Below are 18010 nucleotides of genomic sequence, written 5' to 3' on the forward strand. Positions count from 1 at the left end.
AAAACGGTGCTTTATATTACAATTTTATTTCAATAATGGCTTAAATGCTGTGCAGGTCTATGAAAAATCTGTGCTGGTTATGGGCAAAATACGTTATCAAGAGTAACAGGCATAAGGTGATTGACTCGCTTTCGTTCTAGAAATTTCTATATCCAAGCTGTTCCTCGGATTGGGCGAAGAATCATAAAAAAAAAGTGGATGATATTCTTGCAAAAGTCGAGCAATACTGGCATGTAAGCAGTCATGTCATCACCATGGATCCAAACATCCGTTACCAAGCAGTGTTAAACAATTTCGAGAAAAAATGCTACTAAAAGAAGCTTGACATTTGGGTGTCACATGATTTGATTCAGAAACATTTACTCGACTGAATTTCCAGGAGCAAATCTGTACTAAAAGCAACAAACTCGAGCCGTTTCTAAAGCACCTACGACTATAATGTGCGATAAAGGTCATGGTGAACACGAGGAAAAGCTCCATAGCATGTTGTAAATCCCCCATTGATACTCAGGAAAATTATGCTATACATTTAATGAGTTTGGAGGGACTGCATTACGAGTTGCTGCTGCCGAGCATGACGATACAATACCTGTACTGTCAACAATTACTGCAGATTCACATAACAATTCAAAAGCAATGACCAGAGAGGGTCAACGCTGCCATGCTGACAACACAGACTGCATACATATTTAACGACTCGTCAGAAATTGAGAGATCTCGGCTGGGATTTTTTAATGTATAACCCAGACCTGACACCGTCGAACTATCATTTGTTTCAGTTTCTGTAAAACTCCCTGAATTGTGTTAAGTTAGTTTCAAGTGTCCTGCGAAAACCAGATATTTCTGACCAGATACCACAGCAGTTCTCTAACTGCGGTAAAAATGACGTTACCGGAGAAATGGCGGAAGATCATCGAAAAAAATGATGTATATGTGTTTTTTTTTTTTTTTTTGTCAATTTTGATCTCCGAAGATTGAATATTTTTTGGACAATCTTATGTAATAGGCAACCAACATTACGTTACTACTGTGGTGGTTGCATAGAAGCTAGGGAATGTTCCATATCTTAAACAGGATAAGAATAACCACTGTTAGTCACCATTATCCGCAAAAAATATTAATAGGTTGACTCCATTAACGAAGTCGGCCTAGATAATCTCTCTAGCTGTGTATTATAAAAAAAGAACTTAATTCAAATTTGTTTTCGTTCAGGAGTTATCGGGTGGAGTAACATACGTGTAACAGTACAATCTTATGGGCCCCACTGTGTAATCCTAATAATGAATTCTACACGTTGGTATAATTTATTATTTAAGCTAAAAAAAATAAAGTGGGAAAGTTTAATGAAATGGTTCATACGTTCTGTTTATTTTTAACGCTTTTATGGACATATAAGACGTTAAAGTTAATACTTATTTTCTCAAAACCCTTGCTACATTGATTAAATTATACTATATATTTAAAATTACATTGCTGAGAATTTATGTAAATAACTTACAATTGAGATTGCTACTAGAAAATGAATCATATCTTTGTTTCCATTTTATGTTACTCTTTCATTATTTATGTAAAAATATATTTTATGTGCTATGGTAGAATTGATATGTTTACGGTCTTATATTTTTTTAAATTCACATTCATATTATTTTAAAAATAATTTTCTCTTGATTAGTTTTTATTATTTCAAACGATTAAAACAGTTCGTTTACAGACATATGGATTGCAAATAAAACCTCAATGAAACCAAGAAGTCTCCCATTCTTAAAACTATTTTCTTTTCTTTGTAGATTTGGCGAGAATACGATACAGATGGCAGCGGCTACATAGAGGCGGACGAACTTAAAGTAAGTGTGCTTTGATTTTTATCTCATTCTACAAGCTCCTGTAATATTGCACAAATTATACAAAATGTACTGTGGTAATGATAATTCCAAATAGGGAATTAACATACTTGGGGAAAAAATCAATTGGAGTTTTCAAGTGAACTCAGAAAGAATGTTCATAGCCAAATGTGATGTAAGTGACATGTGAGCAGAAACCCATCGTTTACTAAGATTCTGTTGAAGATCTATTGAATGAGACCCCATTGATATTCATATTTTTTTAAATATTAATGGGGTCCGCCAATAATAACTTACTGAAGTGGTAGAATAAACTGACACTATTGACAGAAGTTTTAAAATTAATTACAGTAATTCATAAGTATTTCATGTGTTATGAATGATTGAATTATGATTAGAGGTACCCAATAATCTTGCATAATTATTAATTATGAATATCCAAATAACTAAACCCTTATGTCAAAACAATCTAGTGCGAAAACTTTTCTTATGAGCTCCTATCTCTCCGATCAGACAGGAGGTGCATTCTGCAGATCCAGACCCCTGAAATCCTGACTTTTATGTAAATTTAGTCTAAGTTTAAGAGTGATTTTTAGAAATGTTAATATAAATATTGAATTTGAACCTTCCCCTCAAATAAATTCCTGCGTGCATGCCTATCTCGCATCTTCAATTCCACTATTATGATTTTGCACCTTGGGTATACTAATCCTTAAGAAGAAGATTCTAGACAATTGAGTCTAATTTAATCTATAGATGTTTGTTCTTTTCGCCTTTGCATATGGTGACATGTCATTACGTGTGTAGTTCTCATTTGTAATAAGTTATCAACCGTGCTTATAGCAACTACTATTACCGATTTCTTCTCTGTCTGTAACTTGATAGTATGTTTTCGATTTGAGCCATAAAATTTAACAAATCAGATTCATTACGTATTTCTTTTCTTTTATTTAATATGCTTATTTGCCATACAGTCTTTTATCACTCGAAACAACTTTTCAGATTTGCATAAAAAATGGTATCTTAAACTAACACATGTGACCAAGTAAACATTTCATTCTTGCACTTATAAAATAGTGGAATACGCAAGGTTTCGGTTCAAACACTCAATTTCATATTCGTCCCGGACACAAGTTTATTTTTGCATATTTTAATATATTAAATAGCTATTTTTTCTTATCTTCCTCAAGGGGTGTTAAAAAACTAATCTCTGTCCCTTTGCATATGTCACTGGTATCAAGTGTCTCTTTGGATCATTGCTTCTTAGTCCAGTTACTTCCTACAAATTGTGATCAACGTTTTATTACAATGTTTTCTGAATCATGTAGAATTTGATAAATAACAGTCTTAAGATTATGTTGGAAACATTTTTCATTTCATTTGTTATAAATTAATATACACTGGTGTCCAAAACTTAAAAGTGAAAGTAAGTTCGAATGTTGTGTCACTCCTAAGATCACAGTTCTTGAAATTTGAATCATACATAAGAAGTAATACTATAGCGTGATACAGAAAACAGCAGATAGAAACACATGAATAGAAGAAAAAATACACTTTCACACATAAACAATAACTTAGACACCAATGCAATATTATGCTTTCCCAAATTTTCTGTGGGTGTCAATGGAACACAGCGTAATGGCCGTCGGGAAAGAAAGTACCTCATGCAGTCGATGTGACACTGCAAAGCGTGAGATTAGACACCTTATCGTCTTGATAAATGTATTTGCAATTGTACCCGCTGTTTGACGTCTGTCTCTTCGTGCCTGTTGCTCAATGTTCCGGTCATTCCTTGCAGTAGTTTACCGTGATCGACCACCACTTCTTCACACAGTATTCTTCTTCCAGTTTCCCGATGATTCTTCTCCATGTGAAGTCAATCAAATGTTGCCTCCGTGCCGTGTTGTTGTGAATAACACCACCACAATACACCTTAACAACTCTCTGAGCGACTCATGCTGTATCGTCCTTTTCAATGAACTGCTTTGTATTGGGGAGCAGACCTATTCTGCGCTATAGATACGCCGACCTCACCCCATGTAATATCTTACTCTGTGTGTATGTACACGAGATCTCTGGAAACATGCTACCGAACTTTCATTCATTTCCACCGACTACGCAATGTTTTATGTTATTTAATCTGTGTTGTCTTTAAATTTTGCATATGTTTTAACCTAATCTAACCTTCGAACCTACTATTTTAAGTATATAAATAATTGTGCGTGTTCAGTCATTGGATCAGGTTTGGTTTTGCCATCTTTGTTCCCGACTACAGACTCTTTTCTTATAAACATTAACACTTCAAAATATTGAAGTAGCCAAAATTTTGTCTTAGAAATAAACATTTTCTTGGCTCTTATAGGGAACAAGAGAAAACAATATTTGGATCGTGTAAGTTGAAATGAGCACAAACAAACTCAAAGAATAATACTACCGATATATCTACAAATTACTAAATAAAATAGAATTTTTGGTCGAATAATTGCAAGATGGTTATATTGTGTAAACTTATTCTCGCTTAGTTCCGATAATTTATAACAGTTCACGTTTATGAAATGAAACTTAGAATGTACCTCAATGGTCCATTTTCTGTTAATTTATTAGTTAGCATCCTCTCGTCAAGTTCCCATATTAATATAATATAATCTATCTATATTAGAGAAGAAATCATGACTGACTGACTGAATGAATAAATAAATAACTGGCACCTATTCCTAACTATTTAAGCTAGAAATTCGGAGAGTACATGGAATTTGTGATATCAGTAAGATACTACTAAGATTGAATATTTAGAAATTCGACTTGGAAAGGGACGTAAATGGAGGTTACAATTGTTAGCTATAATACGATGTCATATCTTCGAATCTCTTAAAGCTACAAACATGAAATTTTGTATTTAGACTTTTCATTTACAATAATTAAATTCGTGTTTCATCGTTTTAAAGATACTTGGCCTGGAAGAGCAGAAAAAGGGTTGAAGTTGATTTACTAAGGTATTCATAGGAGGTGTTCGAGTTTTGTGCAAGACTGTGTGTTCAAACAAATTCGATATGAAAGAACCTAAAAGGGAAACGAAAACTGTCGCCCTCAGTAACACTTCAAGCACATTAACTATAGTTTATTATACTTTGAACGTAATGATAAATAAAGTTTTGTTGCGTTATCTCAAAATGTAGAACTGATTCTTAGCGGTATTTTATCCCAATTAAACTTCTAGGAGACCAATGCCCTAATGCCCTAGTCACACCGGGATGCGATCTTCGAGATCAAGGAGACCAAGCAGTACCAGGCCTGGTCAGAGTAAAGATGGATGATTATCCGTACTCACCAGATGATGTTGGCATTGCGGCATCCACCCAACATCTTGAGGAAAATTGGGGAGCATGCTTGAAAGGAGAAAGTAAAGGATTGCGGTCTAGAAAAAGGGCAGCCGATATGCTGACAACACATCATCTCAAACAAACGAGTGCCATAATGAGACTGGTATGCTGTAATAGCTGTTTCGCCAGGGTTTAGTTTAGTTTAACTTCCTAAGCCCATGATTATCAACATATCTGAACCGAAATTTCCGGAAAAGTAGTTCGAAGCAATTAAGAAATTCAAAGGATGCTGAATTCCTAAGGGGAAAGGCTCCAAAATAAGAGTAACATCATAAACAACCAAAAAATTTTAATTTTCATTGTTTCTTTTCAAATTTAATTTCATTTGCAAGAAGTTCCTTGATCATAATCATTTTACACCAGCACATGTTACATTACCAGGAAGCACCTCGGTACTTCCTTAAACATATTACACATAAAGACAGTTTTAAAGTAGTAAATTGTGCATTATTGTCTGTTTTCATGCAGGTACAATATTTTGTAAGTATTTTCATTAATTAGTGTATTGATCTTAAATTCAAGATTTCTTTTCTTGGAAGTCTGTTTTGGAATTTAACGTAACTTTTTAGTACTGTGTATATAAGACTATACTTTCAGTGTAACTTGAGCGTTGAATTATATAAACTCCCACTGTAAATCAAATCTATATTCTTAACATATGCTCTCCCTTATATCACTGAGCACTCATCTCTAGTTTATGCAAAATAGAAAGAGTATGACGACGCTGGAGAAGGCAAAAGGTGGTGCTTCCTGTGGCTTCAGCTTTCTCTCAGGCATATATTCTAATGTAAGTCAAGTAATGTATTAATAGATATATTATTTTCGGTATAGAAAAGGAAGATGCCTTCAAACAATATTATCTGCCCACTACGCTTGCCTTCTCTTCCAAGAAATTAAAGCTGCCTTCATCACCAATACGTATCGTTTTACAGCGTATCGTTGTCATATAATTATACGAGATATGTAGATATGTAAAAAAAATAATAATTACGATTTCAAAATACTATTTCCAATAATGTCATTATTACATTCATTAACCAATGTTATCTAGTGGCTACAATAACAATATCCCATCATGTTGTAGTTGTCTCCTGTCTAACAGAGATACGAAATATAAATTACAAGCAAAATGTAATGACAAGGACTGCAGAGAAACAAACTATTCCATACATATTCATAAGCTTCATTTTAGATATGCATAGTTATCATGACGTGATATAATTCATACTCTATCGTGCACATGTGTATCATACATACACATACACACACGCGCGCGCACACACACAGAGAGAGAGGGAGAGAGAGAGAGAGAGAGAAACATATACATAAACACAGCGTGCATTGTACAGAAAAAAGTCTTTCTATGTTATAATCGTCCTGTTTACAAAAGCAAAGTGATACTGGTGTTATCTTTATTTATTTCGGAATTCCGGAGAGAGTTTTGCTATTTTGTCTCATGCTAGGAGACATTTTAGAAGAGGTATAAAAAGAACAATAGAAGATATTAAATAGAAGAGCGAACCATCTTCTCTGGATCTTTCAAATTTTGCAACATGGATGGCCCCGAGCTAGACTTTCACCAACAACGCAACTGTGTACGGTATACAAGAAGCTGTTGAAAATGATTTTAATTTTCTGTTTCGTAGGAAACAAGTAGAGGAAAAGCATGTCTGCTTCTTCTAGTGGAAAAATAAAAGGAAGAATTTTGTGTGCGTTTGTGTTCTGAGAGGAGCGGAAGCAAATGTCCTTGTTTGGTAGTCATAGGAACGAGACATTGTCTCTTGTATTCTTTACTCGTTCACTCTCGCAGTAGGTAAATACCTTTGAAGTGTAGCAACCGTTTTATTCCCAGAAGTAGCGAATGTTGTTTACCTCTAATGTCATATTGAGAACCCATTGTATTTCATTATTTGATGTGAAATGATGCACAAAATTGTATTCTTCATTCTGTGGATCATGCTATAATAAAACTCATTATTCGGATTAAAGAGCCCTGGACGTAATCTGGGTATGCAGAAATTTGGCTAATTGAGGAAATAAAAAAAGGTTCTGTTGTGAAATAAAAACAATTCTCTGAATTCGTTTTTGTTCAATAAAAACGAGGTATTATGTATGTTGGAACCGAGATAACTCTTGCTACAAACAAATAAAGGTATAATTTTAACGTTGGTTGAAGTAGAAATATCAAAGAAATTATATTATGGGAACAAATACGTGCAATTTTTGTAGTGTCATTCTTTTGTTTCCAGATAACAACATTAAGAGATCATAACCAATCGAAGAAGAAATTAAATATCGACTGAAAATAGATAATTCGTTTTACCCTTTAGTCCAAACTCGTTGTCTTTGCGACTTCTGTCAAAGAATTTGAAGCTTAAAATATATAAAAGAGTAATTATATATGATTTGCTATATGATTCCGAAACGTCGTCGTCAACTGAAAGAATTTGCATATGAAATCCTGAAGCGAATATTCGGACTCAAGAGGAACAGGAGCGTGAAATTGCAGAAAATTCATAAGGAGGAGCTACATAACTTATATCGTTTATCAAACATTGTTAGGGTTATTAAGTCTTGGAGGATATGGTGGACAGTCCATGTAGCCAGAAATCGAAGAAAATAAGAACACTTTCAAAAATTTAACAGATAACTAATCAGAAAAAGAACGTTAGGAGGATCTAGGTACAGATATGAGGACAATATTAAGACTAATCTTTCACAAGTGGGAATAGGATGTAGAAAGTGAATCCAGTTGACTAAGGACAGAGATCAATGGAAAGCGTTTGTGAATGTGGAATTAAACCTTCGGGTTTCACAGGTCACAGAGTTAGGTAGTTAGATATTGATTCGGATATTTGGCGATTCGGATTACTGGAGCTCGGATAATTGGAGTCATACTATATTTTTTAAAAAAATAATAGACTGAAATAGTGATGGATTTATTTGCTCTCCGTTAGCATGGTGATCGTCATGTTTTGTTTGTTCGTTTGTCTGTTTCTTATAGAAATGTCTGAAGCAAAAGGTGTATTGTGAAGTTTAGCATAAAGAAGAAAAATAGCTGCAAAATTATTCATAATTATAGAATATTTGGAAGACGAAGTAATTTGGTGGGAAAAGTACAAGTGAAGAATATAAGGAACATTAGAAAATATGCAAGTAAAAAGGAAGAGTAACATGTGAGGAACTTATGTCTACAGGCGCTACATCTAAGTAGAAATTGTACAATTTACGTAACCGACATTAGCATACAATCCACCGTAAGAACCAATTATACTTAATATAAACTCTCTAACGTGTCGACTGACGAGCTGTAGGTACGCAGAAAATAATACAAATATAAGGTTTTTAATGTAAATTTTTAAATATACTTTAAGATTACTACTAATACTATTGGGGCATATACATTTCTTGTGCTCATCTTTCGCAATATAGGTGTACAATTATACTTACTACAAAATTAAAAGAAAGAAAAGGCAGTAGGCTTGCGTTCTGAGAATTTTTAGTCTGGACCAACTTCTAATCAGTAAGCATGTATTGAATCAGTAGGACACATATATATATATATATATATATATATATATATATATATATATATATATATATATATATATATATAGGGTCACTTAGGGAGATCTCGACACTTTTAAGGTCTGGCAAAGGTAGTGGTCATACACGCATGCGAGAAGAAACATTCAATACTTTGAAGGTTAGTGTCGATTCTCAATGACAAGTTGCATATGCAGAGAAGTTAATTTTGCCTGTTGCAAAGGAAGCAGAAGCCTCTAAAGTAGGTACATAAAGCTTTATTTAAGGAAAAATATCCATGTTATAAGTTTCAGTAAGTCAAAATAAGGTATAGGGGTATATTTTCATGAAAGAAGACAAATACTGGTATTATGATAGAGTATACCCTCTGTATGCATGTGTCAGGCTGACACATATTGCTTGTTACAGTGACAACTCTTGTCAGCTTTTGTTAATCAATGCATTTATTAATAAATCGACAGTGATTGTAGGGAGATTTCGACATGTAGTTGCTTTGTTATAAGGAAAGTCATCAGACAAAAAGACTACCGTCTGCTTCATCGTAATGTATACATCATAGGTTTAGGTTACATGAGAAACGCTTTCTCAGTTTCTGAGTTATTATGTCCGGTATAAGCCTAATGATAAAGTACCTTTGGTTTTAGATTAGCACAGTACATGTATCAAAGATCCGGATGTATTGAAGAAAGCTTCTGATATTCCCACTACACAGTACTTCAAATTGTCAATCCTTAATGTATCTTTCTTTCGCAGTTTGAAAAACAATTTCAACTTAATTATGGGAACTTTGTTCGTACGAACCCTGGCAAAATGCTGTGAAAGAAGACTATGAGAAAGTCAGTTGCAGTTGAAAGAAATCAACCCCTGTTGGATTCTTCGCGTATGGATTCCGAAAATGATTGTGTTAAATTGTAATTGTGTTAAATTGTAATTTTATGTTTGTTGTAAAGGACACGGTTTTCAAAGATTTGAAGGATTTCATTGTTTATATACTGTTGACATCTCCCATAGTAAGTGTCGAGTTCTCCCGCAAGACTCTCAAAATCTACTGATCCGCACCATTCCGTTTACGTGTTCTTGCATTTGCAAGTACTGAATTCACGGGCGAGATATTGTGTTTTATAGCTAGAGCAAGGATTGTTATCAAAAATTATCGCTTTTGCATTATAAAATTATCGTAGCGATCAGAGTAGTGTCGAGTTGTTTCTTAACGTGTCGAAATGTCCCTAAATGACTATATATATATATATATATATATATATATATATATATATATATATATATATATATATATATATATATATATATATATATATATGAAACATACAATTATGAGTAGTTCAGCATAGATTTTAAATAACTATTAAACAGGAATTTTGTTAGCGTTTGTAGTATTACCTATGATACCCATACTAATGAAACTAGAATTATTTAAATTAACTATGCGATGATGAACATGGTGAATTTACTTCAAAACTTAATCGAATCTCAATATGTGTAAATATACAAATTACATGATATCACAGGGCATGTGAACTCGCAGCTTTTACTTCAAATGCCTGTGATATGCGTAATAGAATTTAACATATTATTAGTATGATCCTATTCTCTTTTCTTTAGTTTCATTCATTGAAAACTGTCTAAAAAAAGAACAGAAGATGAACAAAAGCAGAAAAGAATCCGGAAATTAACATACCACTAGTTTTGCTTTGTAATTATATTCTTAAAAGTAAAGGGTCCAAATGGATCAATCGAGTTGCAGGATGAGACATAGTGCGACCGATAGAGGATGTGAAAATATGTATATGTTTAAAGTCATAGCGGCTGAGCGCCGTAAGAAACAGAGGGGGAGGGGGGTAAAATTTGTTGGGAGAGGGGGTGTTATGTTATTGAAATACATCAAATAAACTGTTGAATCGTGAAAATAGTGAAAGATAAACAATGCAAACTAACAGTGAAATTTGATATTCAACAGTGAAATGGGATAATAATGATGTAATAATATATAACTTGAATATCAAATTTCACTGTTAGTTTTCTTGGGTTATAGATATGTTCAACTTACATGTGTTTTTCGTGATAATCCAAACTTTCAAGATACGAGTATCAGTCTCCTAGATTTTCGTAAATAACGATAAAGTTGGTCTTAAATCGCCCAAATAAGTACAGATAAAGATCACTAAAGTTGATAATCGACTTTTTGAGAACATGTTGGCCCTAATTGATATATCACATGACTACCTTTCCATTTCAAAAATAAATCACAGATTTCAAAATGGCGGATGACAAGATAACGACGGAGGTTCGTGATCTACTGTGCCCATTCTTATTTAGCCAATATGTGAAACTATCACCGTCTGCATTGTCTTGCACTATTTTCACGATTCATCGGTTTATTTGAGGTATTTCAATAACAGCATAGCCCCTCTCCTACCAACTTTTACCCCCTCCCCCTCTGTTTCTTATGGTGCTCAACCGCTATAACTTTGCACATATACATATTTTCACATTCTCTATCCGTCGCACTATGTCTCATCCCGCAACTCTATTAATCCATTTGGACCCTTTACTTGTTAGTTTGGAAAATAATTTGACGATTATCATGACAGCGATAAGGATGTAACGTCATACTGTTTCAATCTATCGCAGTCACCTTCGACGTTTCTTGTTCACTGTTCTGTCCGTTGCTTTTCTCCTCATACTCAAAAAAGATCTTCTCATGAATAGACGCCTCCTTACATTTATATTACATACTGTTCCGAAATACCTGGGTTCGATTTCTGGTGGTGTAGCCTCGATGTAGAAAAGGACACCAAACCCTAATTGAATCAACCAACTACACATTCATTTAAGTTCAATGACTTGAGTTAGGAAACCAGATTATAAATGTTCTTTTATATTTCAACGTGCCCCAGGTTCGATCCCAGACCATGAGGCTAGGACTGGACCGAACCCAGAACTGTGCTTTGGAGTCTCATTGACGGATATGAACACTTATAATTGACATCGAATCTTCAGTGTTGTTATCCGCGTTTGATTGGATTGCATAGACTAAGGTAAACACCCCAGTCATGGACACTATTAAGAGCATTTTTGACAAAATATGTTGTCGATGGAAGAGAATTGTAGTAATCTTGTTGTTTCGTAGTGATAGGCATAGTTTACACTTGCGTCTATTAAATCGTAGTCATTACTGTATACAAGACGAGTAGAATGTACTGTTTGAGTTGTTCTTGTAACCCTATTTTTCTAACCAGTAATGGACATATAAAAAAGTGGATGCCCCAGTGATGGACATACAAGAGAAATCAGCAAATTTTTACGTCTGACCTATTGAGGTGTAATTTAATATGTAACCGGTATTAATGCGTTATTGAAAAAATAAACAATAAAGCAAAAGGCTATTCTGAAAGGTACCGGTACCGTTTTGCGATACAAACGCAAAAGAAATGTTCTTTAAGGATTGTTTTCTCTCTCTCTCTCTCTCTCTCTCTCTCTCTCTGTGTGTGTGTGTGTGTGTGTGTGTGTGTGTGTGTGTGTGTGTGTGTGTGTGTGTGTGTGTGTGTGTGTAGTTTTAATTTTTACGTTCCATTTTTATGTGTTCTGTGCGTCGCTTTTCTTCTCTCTTCAACTCCATTACACAGTTTCTCTGTAACTTCTCCTGCTCAACTCTGGCTTTTTCTTTAAGTTTTGATTCACTATACAGTCGGTATTGCTCAGATGTAACAACTGCAGGAATCCGTTCCTTCTTTCTTTTAGACAACTACGATTTGTCCTCGGGCCAGAAGAGTGCGCTTTTGAAAAGAGTTGGAATATCAGGATCACACCATACTGATTGTTGGATGTAGATGATGAGGAAGCAACTGCTGTTGGTTCTGAATTGTTAGCTTCCGTGCCTTCTAAACAGGTGTTCCATGTGTGAAATTCCGTCATCAAAGAAGTTGCCGTACAGACGTCTGGATTTCTGGTTCTTTCTGTAAATGCAGAAGAATGTTGAGCAGGCATGGGAATTGTTTCAGAGAATAGGAACAAACTATTCGACGTGTCATTTGCTACGGGATTTAGGTCTGAGTAGGGCCCAACTCTTTGAAAGATCCATCCAAATCTGCTTGTGTTGGATTTGCAAAATATTGTCGTGGGTAGGTGCAGGAATTTATTGGACAAGTGGAGCAACACCATTCATATGAGATACATCTTCGGTTTGCACCGACTCGTTGAAGTTTGGTGACTTTCATTCCTTTCAAGATAAAAGAGATATGCATCCTCGTTGGCTCCATTTCATGGTTGCAGGTCCTTCAAACAATCTTTAAATAGTTTTAGATTTTCTCGTGAAATTTGAGATTCAATAACTGTTACAACTGTTCTGAAGTCGCTCGTTGAAATACCATTTATTCGACATGAGACAAACATTTATTTTACGTATTCTCCTTTGGGGCTTGGTGCCGTTGGTAGGACCCCTTCAGGAGTTCACATTTTAATTGTATTTTCGGCTTTTTGGCAACTGTGGCTAAACATGAGGAACAAAAATGGTGCGGGATATTGGTAAGAATGTATAGGACCAATTCGTCAAATAACACCCCGGCATTTGTCCGTTGGAACTCAGACATGAAAATAAATGGTTCAATTCGAAACTGTGATACCTAATTGGGTCATTTGTCTGTATGTACGTTTCTGAGTTCAAACGGCGAAATGCCGGGTTGTTATCTTACGAATAGGCCCTATACAATTTCTTGCCAATATCCCACACCTTTTCATTCCCTTACGTTCAACCAAAGTTGCCGAAAAGCCAAACGTATTCACATTTGGACTCTTTAAGGGACCCTACCAACGGGACGAGGTCCCATAAGAAACAACGCCAGATACATTTTTGTCCTCTTTTGGCCTCTAGAATCACTTCCCAAGCGTTGTAGTAGTTATTTTGAATCACCCAGTATATACGAACTGGAATGTGCGGAAAGTATCCATAATTGGATCAAAGTTACTAAGCTACACCAGTAATACACACTCACTGTCCATTACTGGTAAATGTTACAAGCTATCAGTTTCTTTGAGCCAGTTTGATCATATAGCTTTCAAGGTACTTTTGCAGTGGACATTTGTGTTATTGAGACATTCTCCAATTCTACCAGTAATGGACAGAGTGTGTCCAACATTAGCAAATAGCACCTTTATCTTACCAGTCATGGATACCCCTAATATTGACGGTTCAAGTTTATTAATATACACCTTTGCCACACTTATGCCTTTCCTATACCAATATTAGTGCGTAGAAAAACACAAACCTTTCAATTTGCTCATAGCTTTACCGCAGAGGCTTGCCGCAATCGTAGCAGAGCTGCGAAGTGATTTCTTAGCTTATTCAACTTAACACAATATGAAAACAAGCGCGAGCAATCGACACCCCGACTTTACCACAACTGCAGTACGTAGATCTTGCAGACGACAGCCTAAGGATCTCTAGTGGAATCAGTATATCACGTATATAATTTCCAACACAATGCAAACTTCCCTGCGTTAGTGAATGTCTTATTTTTCACACATTTCTGCCGAAGTATCCATTACTGGTGGCGAATTTATCATGTGTCCATGACTGGGGAGTTTACCTTATAGAATAAAGCAGTGCAGAAATTTCATTTAATTTTCGGCTTAGCGTCCCTTGCAGCAGCGAGGCTGTACGAGACGTGGGCTTTCAGCTTAACATGGGATCCGAACCTCATGAGCTCCCACCGGGAATCGAACCCGGGTCTCGCATGCCAAAGGCACGTACGCTAACTCTTTAGCCCAACTGAGCGTGACAGTGCAGAAGAAGTAATTACAGTTGGGACGAACCATTTAAGAAATAATCATGTAGTAGTGTGGCAAGTCAAAAATTAAAATTCCAGTCTCCATCAATTCAACGACTATACTTTTCGAATTACATATCGAAAGCAGTTCCATAATGTTTTCCTGAATTCCTGATAAGAATTTTTGACATTAACATCTACTTTATTGTATTTAGTTCTATGAAAATAACGTACATTCTTTTTCAGTATTGACATCCTAAAAATAGAACTTAATTATGAGAGCAATTAAAAATGTAACCTTGACCTTGACATTTACTACATTTGTTCTTGGTTTCCAATCCAACCCTGTTATCCTTTGTGGCATCAACTACTGTACGAGGTTACCCAGCCATCCTTGTTAATGCATGAGACATCCTTTCGTGTCAAGACCTTTTAATATGGTATGCGTATCTATGATTTGCATTGGCATAGTTAAGTTGTCCTTGCGTGGTCACGCTACTTGAGTACATCCCGACCACAAATGTGCAAAACATGCAAACACAAACTTCAATCTTTAGGTGTCATCATGCTGATTTGCAAGAACATTCAAACAACCAAGCACGTAAAACAGGGGAAAGTTTGGTTAGCGGTACTGTTATCTATATAAAGTTTTGTCGTTGCAGTATAACCTTGGAAACTAAATAACTGAGTTATTTTCGTTTCTACTTTTCTTTCTACCAGGTTTAATGCTTTTTGATAAGTTCACCCCTTTGTACTTCGTGAATTCTACAATATTGTTAGCATTTAAGACGAAATCATTGTTCAAGGAGAAACACATATCTATCGATGGGTCTCATTCATCATTATCATCATCAACATAGGTACTCTAGCATTGTTGGCAGGTCATTTGCCGCAACTGAGAAGCTTCCATGCTCCACGGTCTTCCGCTAACCTCATCGTTTTCAGGTACGATTTCTATGTTTTGATATCGTCCATTAATTGTAGTCTGCTTCGCCCCCTTCCTCTCTTTCCTGACACCATTCCCTGTAGTCATAATAGAGTTCCTTCTTAGCCAATGCAACAACTAGTTTTCCTTCCTCTTCTGAATAATATCTAAAATTGTTCTTTTCTATCCCAACAATTTTAGTACGCTCTCATTCGTTTTCTGCTCCAAGCAGCTAATTCTTTCCATTCTTCTGCACACCCACATTTCGAAAGCTTCCAGTCATTTTTTAAAATCATTTTTGCGTAATGTCTAAGTTCCTGACCCGTACAGTACAATACTACACATAGCATTTTGTGAGTCTTTTTCTCAACTCTTTATTCAATGTCCCACAAAATAGATATCATTAACCTGAAGAAAATCGTATAAGTAAGTATAAAAACTCATGCGTAGTTTTTGACAAAATCGCCAAACACGAATTTGTGTATAAACCTAAAATTCGATTCTTTGTACGAGAATCACGTCATCTATTAAGCATCTATTCTAATTAAATCTATCCTTCTGAGACTAGGAACTACTATTTACACTAAAACAAATTTTTTGTAACAATTTAGTGCTAATAACAACTGTATTTAATACAATTTTTCAAATTTACAGAAATTAACCCAATGAATCCCGGCAATTCTAAAGGACAAAGACTCATGAGAAACACAAATTCGAATGTTATCGTTTTATAGTAATATTTATTACATAAACAGGAAGAAGGCAACTGGACCTGAACGGTCGTGCCCATGAAGAAGGTGTCCAATTGGAGGCCGAAATGAAATGAGACTAGGAACATGACAATACATAATATGGTTAATGAGTTATGATTGATCTTAAATTTTAGTTTCTGTTTAACTAAAATATCTAAAGACGACACATATATCAACCGATAAAGGACATCGAGATGAACAACTCGACATGCTTGGGGCTAAATTCTTTCCTCATTTTTATGTCCTAGAATCTGGCCCCACCCACACCCGCACTAATTTTAAAACATATATGTCAAAAATTAGTGTCCAATTAGTACTGACGACCTGCAGTGTTAAAAAAAAAGTGTGCTGTTACACGAACGTAAAAAAACAAAACAAAAAAGATTATGAGTAGGGCTAGGTTCATACTAGCTCCACCCACTCAACCAATTGAGATGAAACCCACACACTAAGTTAGTGTTCAATTAGTGCTGACAATGCCACATACAAAGAAAATTAGTTCTATTATCAGAAAGCCAAAAAATACACGAAAATCTTTAGTGCAGGCATCATCTAAGAAAACGATTGATCTGTCATCTTTATTATAAAAATAATAGCATAAATTTTGTTTCTATCGTCATCACTAATTTAGCGCTTATTTTTGGCATAGTTTACAAAATTAGTGCTGCATTATTAAAAGTTGGTGAGGTTATCTTTACGTGAACCTAGCTTCACTTACACCGGCACTAATTTTAAAACATGTCTAAAATTAGTGCCCAATTAGTGCTGACGACCTATAATGTTAAAAAATTGTGCTGTTGTAGAAACATCAAAAAACAGAAAAGATTCTGGGTGGGGTAGGTTCACGCTAGCTCCACCCATTCAAACGATTAAGATAAAACACATTAAAATGTTAGTGTTGAATTAGTGCTGACGATACCACATAGAAAGAAAATTACTGCTATTATCAGAAAGCCAAAAGATACACAAAAATTTTAAATGACAGCATTATGATAAGATCAATAGCACTAAATTTCTTTCAATGCACTAACATCATCACTAATTTAGCCTAATTTTTTAGCATAATTTACAAAATTGGTGCTCCATTATTAAAAATGCGCGGAGCTCCACAGACACAGGCAGTAATTTTAAAACATATGCTGAAAGTTAGTGGCAAATTAGTGCTGACGACCTATAATCTTAAAAAAAAAAAGTTGTGCTGTTACACAAACGTGAATAAAAAGATAGTGCGTGGAGCTAGCGTGAACCCCACCCATTCAATCGATTGAGATGAAACCCATACGCTAAGTTAGTGTTGAATTAATGCTGACGATACCACATAGAAAGAAAATTAATGCTCTTATCAGAAAGCCAAAAGATACACAAAAGTGTTTAATGTCGGCATCATCAAAGGAAACCAATGAAACCAATGATGATTTTTATGATAAGATGAATAGCACTAATTTTCTTTCAATGAGGTATCTTCAGGACTAATTTAGAACTAATATTTGGCATAGGTCACAAAATTGGTGCTCCATTATTAAACACCGGTTGGGCTCTTGCCTCCGACCACGTCAGCACTAATTTTAAAACATATGCTAAAAGTTGCTGGCCAAGTGTTGCTGACGACCCATAAGTTAAGAAAAAAATGTGCTACTCAGAAACATCAAAAAACAAAAAAAGATTCTGAGCGTAACTAGGTTCACGATACTGATGAGATGAAACCCATATACTAAGTTATATTAGCCTTAAATTAGAGACGAGAATACCACAAAGAAAGAAAATTAATGCTCTTATCAGAAAG

General features: G+C 35.1%; 1 protein-coding gene across 4 annotated transcripts in view; it reads left to right on the plus strand.

Annotated features, from left to right (window-relative positions):
* Positions 1 to 18010, plus strand: part of Cbp53E (Calbindin 53E) — a 716107-nt gene that overhangs the window by 552251 nt on the left and 145846 nt on the right. For all 4 annotated transcript variants that reach the window (XM_081744047.1, XM_081744052.1, XM_081744043.1 and 1 more), the window contains one exon: positions 1788 to 1844. In XM_081744047.1, coding sequence (XP_081600173.1) covers positions 1788 to 1844 — 57 coding nt within the window. The remainder of the gene's footprint in view (positions 1 to 1787; positions 1845 to 18010) is intronic.

This window comes from Thermobia domestica, chromosome 2 (genome assembly GCF_964235325.1).
Source record: "Thermobia domestica chromosome 2, izTheDome1.hap1.1, whole genome shotgun sequence".
NCBI classification, from domain to species: domain Eukaryota; kingdom Metazoa; phylum Arthropoda; class Insecta; order Zygentoma; family Lepismatidae; genus Thermobia; species Thermobia domestica.